The sequence below is a fragment of the Seriola lalandi genome, unplaced genomic scaffold (assembly GCF_002814215.2).
Source record: "Seriola lalandi dorsalis isolate HSWRI2012SDOR001 ecotype SW California unplaced genomic scaffold, Sedor1 jcf7180002054321, whole genome shotgun sequence".
Taxonomy (NCBI): Eukaryota; Metazoa; Chordata; class Actinopteri; order Carangiformes; family Carangidae; genus Seriola; species Seriola lalandi.
Window position 1 is genome coordinate 60,332 of NW_019524874.1, and position 7,232 is coordinate 67,563.

Below are 7,232 nucleotides of genomic sequence, written 5' to 3' on the forward strand. Positions count from 1 at the left end.
GTGTGTGTGTGTGTGTGTGTGTGTGTGTGTGTGTGAATGATGGTTTTGATATAAATTCAGTCATTTACGTTGTCCATGGTCTTAAGACAGTTTTGAGGTGATGGTACAAATACTGTCCAATTAGCAAGCAGGGATGGGTACAAGTACTGGAGTACTCGTTGATGACCTCATTATTCGAGTAGCGTGCACACGTGTTATTATTGGCTACAATAGTTCAATTCAGTGTATATATACATATATGTATATATACATATATATGTATATATACATATATATGTATATATATATATGTATATATACATATACATATATATGTATATATATATATATATATATACATATATATACATATATATATATATATATGTATATATACACTGTTGTTCCTAAAGTAATATTATTTACCTCTTTCCATGAAATGAATGTGACAATGTGATTTATTCTTGACAGATAAAGTGTATATCTTCTCAAAACTTTAGTAGTTAATCTCTTCCAAACATATCACAATGAAAATGAAACCACAATTAAACTGAAAACAAAATTATTCTGACTTTATGAAATGCAAAGCGTCAGATGCAGGGGTGTAAAACACGCCGCCACTGGACTCTAGAGCAGCGGAGACGCGTTCTCTGGAGAGACGAATCGCGCTTCACCATCTGGCGATCTGATGGACGAGTCTGTGTTTGGTGGTTGCCAGGAGAACGGTACTTGTACAGTTTGGTGGAGGGGGGATTATGGTGAGGGGTTGTTTTCCAGGAGCTGGACTTGGCCCCTTAGTTCCAGTGAAAGGAAATCTGAATGCTTCAGCATACCAAGAGATTTTGGACAATTCCATGCTCCCAACTTTGTGGGAACAGTTTGGGGATGGCCCCTTCCTGTTCCAACATGACTGTGCACCAGTGCACAAAGCAAGGTCCATAAAGACCAGGATGAGAGAGTTTGGTGTGGATGAACTTGATTGGCCTGCACAGAGTCCTGACCTCAACCCGACACAACACCTTTGGGATGAATTAGAGCGGAGACTGAGAGCCAGGCCTTCTCGTCCAACATCAGTGTGTGACCTCACAAATGCGCTTCTGGAAGAATGGTCAAAAATTCCCATAAACACACTCCTAAACCTTGTGCAAAGCCTTCCCAGAGGAGTTGAAGCTGTTATAGCTGCAAAGGGTGGACGACGTCATATTAAACCCTGTGGATTAAGAATGGGATGTCACTTAAGTTCATATGCGAGTCAAGGCAGGTGAGCCAATACTTTTGGCAATATAGTGTATATATATATAATTTGCGAGTAATTGAGTACTAAGGTGACGAGAATACTTGAATATTGAAATTACTGAAAATGCCATCCCTATTACTTATCACTGTGGCTGTCAGTCATTACCTGCTGCAGTGACGCACCAGGTAGTCACACCATCAGGCTCCTGGCAACATGTTTCACCACCACACAGACCGGACAGTGTGGACCATCAGGTCACATCAGGTCACATGGTTTGTTACCTGTTGAAGCTATAAATGTGAGACATCTGCTAACACTGTCCCTGCTCTCGTCCTCAGGTCGTGTGTCTCTGATGGAGAGCGGCAGTCTGAGTGCTTCAGGAGAGAAAATAAAACGTCGTGTGAAGACACCGTACACCCTGAAAAAATGGCGTCCAGCCTCGTGGGTTGTATCCACGGATACAGCTCTCGACCCAGACTTCGACATCGGTGGCAGTAGCAGCAGCCACACCCACTTTTCTTCTGGTCTCCATAGAGCAGGAAACATCCCTAAAATCAACCAGTCAAAGTCCAGCATCGCTGTCTTTTTGGTTGGCGGTGGAGCCACGGCGACCACGACCTCCGAGCCTGATGGGATGACCTGCTTCTAGAGTTTCTTTTCTTCTTTTCTTAAAGGATTTTTTTTTTTACTTCTTGTCTTCCTTCTCTTTAGTTGTGGAAAATAGATCAGAGTCTGTCGTGGCCCTCAGCCCCCCCCAGCTCTAAACCACAGGAAATGCTTCACGATAACATGCTCTCAAGTTTGTGACAGACGTGGACTCCATCAGACCGGGGTGGGGGGGTTGGGGGTTACATTTTCATGATTGAGCTTGATACTTCCTGAAGGATTGTTGCCGTCGGCCCTGTCCTTTTACCAGTTGACCTCAAACTTTCAACCTTCACCATGCCTACGTTGCTTAAATGCCCATAATGTCAGAGTCCAGTATATTTTGGCTGGTAGTGAATCGAGGGGATGATTGGCTCCTGTTGTAACCAGTCATTGATTTGTAAGTGTGGCCTTGACCCACCGGAGTCACCAGATTACACAAGAATCTCTGTCAATGTTAGATGAAGGAAGTTGTTGTTGTTGTACTCTCAGACTCACTGACTCGTCTGTGGTTGGCCGATGAGGGCTTGACCCTACCTGGGTGACAAAGCTCATGACCTCTGTGGGTGGTCACATGGAGGAAGTCCCTCTCTGGTAGACCTTTGGGTTCCCTGTAGAAAGGGGATTTGCTTACTGCTAGATGATTGGCTAGGATTGTTGTGACCAGTGTCATCGTTCTACCAGAGTAACAACATTGTCCAGGAGTTCAGAGACCAGCTGGTTGTTGAGTGAACAACGTTGGTTCTGGTTCAGTTTTGGGTTCCACGGACTCATCTGTGACTAGAAGATGTGACAGGTGCAACTGGTTTTGGCGTTGACCCTCTGTGGAATCCAGAACCTGGTTCCTGTTGGGACAGGTCTGATGGCTGGTGGATGTATCCAGGTGCAGGTGAACCGGAGAATGTCCTTCAGGTGGTGGCGAGGTTGAGGATGATGTTTGTGCCTGGTAGATGGAGGAAGTGGTGAGTCATGTGACCAGAGAGGATTCAGTCAAGTCAAACGTCAGATTTTTTATGCACTTTAAACAAAGTTAGTTTTATTTAGGAAACTTAGAAACTGTCTAAAGGACGACTCGTGCAATGACAGAAGTAACAGTGACACAGTTGAGGACATTTCTTCTGTTTGTGTCTTTGTTTGATTTAAAGAAGAGTCTTTACGTTAAACACTAAATCCAGCTATGCAGTCGGCTCATGATGCCTCCTCCTGTTGACCGTGTGTTGGGCTCTGATGTGTTAACAGATTGACAACATTACTGTTTCAGGATATTTATTCTTTTCATTTGCACTTAGTTTAATGACCTACCTTGTGAGGACGGACAGAGGGAGTGGAGAAGAAGAGAGGGATGATCCACAGTTCTGTGGAGTTTATCAAACCTGAAACTTTGGCCACGAACAACCTCCTCAGGAACCGTAACAACACCTCCGTCGGCCGGAGCACTACAGTTTTCATGTTTCTTTAAAGATGAGCGGGAGGTGAAAATGGAGGGAGATGAAAGAAGGTGAAGAACACAAACCGGACTGATTTGATCCAACAGACAGAATAACCTTGGCACAACTCCACAGCTGTCTTGTTACATGTTCTGCTGTTAGTCACCAAACCATCCACCATCAGCTGGTATCTTTAGCACAGAGCTCCAGTTCAGTTCAAACAACAGTTTGATGCTTGTGATGTCTGAAGTTTGATGGAAATGAACTGAAATTGTGAATTAAAGGACAATGTAATTCCTTGCTGATATAAAGTGATGTAGTGTTAAAGGCCTGGTGATCCTCAGCACTTTATTGAGTATAACACAGTATGAAGTAGAGCGACCTGCTGACCATCCTCTGTTTAAAAGTGATGTTTGGTGTATGAAGTGGAAATCCTTACAATTTATAACACTTTATATTTTTTAAGTTATTTGCCGAGTATATGCATTTAGTAGTAACAGTATTAGTAGTAGTAGTAGTAGTAGTAGTAATGGTTTTTTAAATGCCAGATTTTTTCAGTGGAGTTTGGTGTGACATAAAAAAGTTAATGAACCAGGACTGAATCATCAAATAGTTCATTGTCGCCCCATTTTTCATCTCTTATATTTATTTCAACAAAACATGAAACAAAAAACAGCAAAGTTTAGATTTTCTTTTTAAACAAATTGACTCAGTTACTAACTTTTATTTGAATGGGTGATTTTATAGAGGGAAGTTGTGATGTTTCAGACTCGTATATGTTTGTATGTAACAACATTTGAACCTTTAATGTGCAAATATAATAAGTTAACATATTCACTTTTGGTAAGCCTTATAAACTTTTGACATCATTTTCTGCTGATTCTGATGTCAGCTCCACGTCAACATTATCATTTATGTCTATTTTAATTTGAAGGAGTTTCTGTGACTTGTGTATTTTCTACTGTTTGTACTGGTTTTAGATGCTGATATGTACGTACACTTACGCCTTGAGATTCTGTTGTTGTACATCATGAACTGTGTGAAGGCAGAATGAGTCAAGACCCGGTCCAGGGTTCACTGTGCCCCTGATCCAGGACTAAGTGTGGATCTCAAACCAAACTCACTGGTTTTGGAGGCTAACTAAGCTAAACCTGGTCTAGTACCAGGATGCTAACCGGTTTCTGGAGCCTGGGGTAACATGAACTTGAATCAGTAGATAACGGGTCACACTGTGTCTGCGAACTTCAGGCTCAGACTGAGAACAAAACAAAGTGTCACCCAGCGTCGTTCAGAGTTTGATCATCAGTTTGTTCAAACCAATCAGACGATGTGTGACATTACAGAAACTCAGAAACTCAATGTTCTTATTTCCTCGTTTCCCTCCTCTTTTCAAACCGTTTTGGAATGAGCACAAACTTTTCACTTCAGCTGAAACATTTTCATTTTCAAACACACAGAGTGTGTGACACGTCATAAATTACATTCGTTCATATGCAGCTACTTTTTCTCACCCAGTCCTCCTCATCCAGATACACCTTTACATCTTCTACAGAAAACTCAATTAACACCTGTTAATTAACAATATAGACTTGATTGATTTCAGGGTTTTGTTGGACCTCCTGATCAACTGTTTCAGCCTTAAATCTTTTTATCTGGAGTTTCTGTAGATTTCATCACGTTCCTGTTCATCAGAGATATATATATTGTCCCTCGTCCTGTCGGACAGTTTCCCTGAGATCTCACTGATCCAAGGACCACAGTGACAGAAACCCAGGTCAGTGTGACAGACTCTCTGCTGTCAGACCGCTGAAGGACCGGGGGGGGGAACATTTACCCAGCCGTCACACTTTGCTCTGTTCTTGGGTCTGAACTCACAGTCAGGCTCCTGCTAACTGCTGCAGAAGTAACTGTTGTCCAGGCTAATGCTAATCCTGAGATGTGCCTGAAAGCGTTGGTGAGTTAACCCTTTAAAGTCACTGTAGCTTATATAGTTATCTATGCTATTACTACCTTTATTATGAACCACTTTAAGCTTCTTGCATGAGATATATCACAGCACTGAAATGTTAATTATATTATTTCTCTCATGAACCATACATCTGTTTTTTAATTCTGCCTTTTCATATCCTTGCTGTATGTAATATTTTAGACTGAACAGATGCAGTATTGGGGGGGGGGGGTCTCTGCCATGGCTCATAGTGTAGATTGTAGATAGAACCATAATATTTAACTGGTTGAAATGCTGTGTGTCCTCTGGTTCTCATGATTCTGGGACGTCTGTTGGTGAATATTCTGTGTATTTCTTTGCTGATCCATGTGTATTTATGTAGGATAGTTTCTGGTAGTGTAAATACTCTGTATACATTATTATTATACATTACATACTTTCATATGGGACCACCACTGTATCCTGCTAGTGCTGTATTCTGCAAGCTCTGAAGTCATAGTCCCTCCTGTTAACACAGTATCTGTACATACACACAGTATACTCACACAGCATGTTGAACAGGTTAGAAATCAGCCTCAGTGGTTCACACAGAGAGTTTCATCCTAACATTAGAGTATCACACGTTTCAGTTCATGAAATAAAGAGCAGAGGATCCAGAGTGTCATCGTCTCATTCATGACGACAAGAGTTTCTGCTGTCGTCCTCTCATGTTTACTTATTTACTTACTAATTTACTGAAACTTAGAAAGTAGTAGTATTATTCACACACAGTCATGTGAATGTGTGTCTACAGATCCATATATATATATATATATATATGTATTAAATAGCACAGGAGAGGGAGTGATGTACTGAACATCAGCACAGCTGTGTTCCCATCAACAGTAAAGTGGATCATAAGAAAATATTGTGGTTCATCTCAGTGTAGTTTTACATCTCCTCTCTCAGCTCTCTCTGGAGCTCTAGTGACAACAGGTCGGTGACTTTCCTCTTTTTATTTTAATGTATTATATTCTCATAAACAGTATATGAGTTTTCAACAGTTGGTTGGACAAAAAAAAGACATTTGAAGCCCTCTGGACCTTAATGATGATTTTTCACTATTTGATGACATTTTATAGATTTAACAATTTAAAATTAATTGATATATTGCAAATCAGGCATTAAAGCTCCATATTTTCCTTTTCCCCTGTGTTTTATTTGAAGTGTTGATCCATAAGAAGATATATTAGATATAGAGCCAAAAACCATCTCAATGTATGATTTGGCAGAAGCTGTTTATGGCTTTCAACCCGTTTTTTTTCCACCTTGAGCATGACCACAGGAAAATGGCTGTCGGGTCTTTTTTGCTCAGGAAGGTTCAAACTGAGTGAAACGACCCGGAAGTGTCTGAGCGGCAGCCGTGATCACAGCTGCTCCACTTCTCTAAATGATGAGGAAAGGAGCTTCACTGCTTCCTCTCTTGTCTCCTTCAGCAGAGGAAACATTGGAACTTCCTTTACCAAAGGCCGTCCCACAATTCCTTGCTGCAGCAACATGTAAAGTGTTGCACCATTGTAATTTGACCACACTGTAAAAAAAAATAAAAAATAAAAAAAAATAAAAAATCGTGAAAAAAAAGTCAAATGACTGTCAGCAGCAGCTGCCAAACAAAAACCATAAAATTAAAGTAAAATGTCCTAATTCAGATAAAGTGTAAAAACAATAAATTTACAGAAAGTTTCATTAATATTTCTACAGAGAAAAAATGTTATTTTACAGATTTCTCCTAATTTATTACAATCAAACACCATTAATAAAGTGACGCCACTAAAGTTTCTGCAGAGAAACTTTTTCCTAATAATAAAAATATATATATATTCTCCATATAGATCTGACAACATATGTGGACAAAGATTATACTATCTTTTATGTCAGAATCCAACTATACAGTGTATTAATAAGTCAAATCACAACATCCCACAAAGGTTATGAATCTTTACCAGAAGTGACGGAG

General features: G+C 40.4%; 1 protein-coding gene across 1 annotated transcript in view; it reads left to right on the forward strand.

The window, feature by feature from the left end:
* Positions 1–5,894, forward strand: part of LOC111655508 (bone morphogenetic protein receptor type-2-like) — a 25,006-nt gene extending 19,112 nt beyond the window's left edge. Inside the window, exon 19 of the mRNA XM_087174154.1 lies at positions 1,555–5,894. Coding sequence (XP_087030280.1) covers positions 1,555–1,865 — 311 coding nt within the window. The 3' untranslated portion in view covers positions 1,866–5,894. The remainder of the gene's footprint in view (positions 1–1,554) is intronic.
* Positions 5,895–7,232: the final 1,338 nt, after the last annotated feature.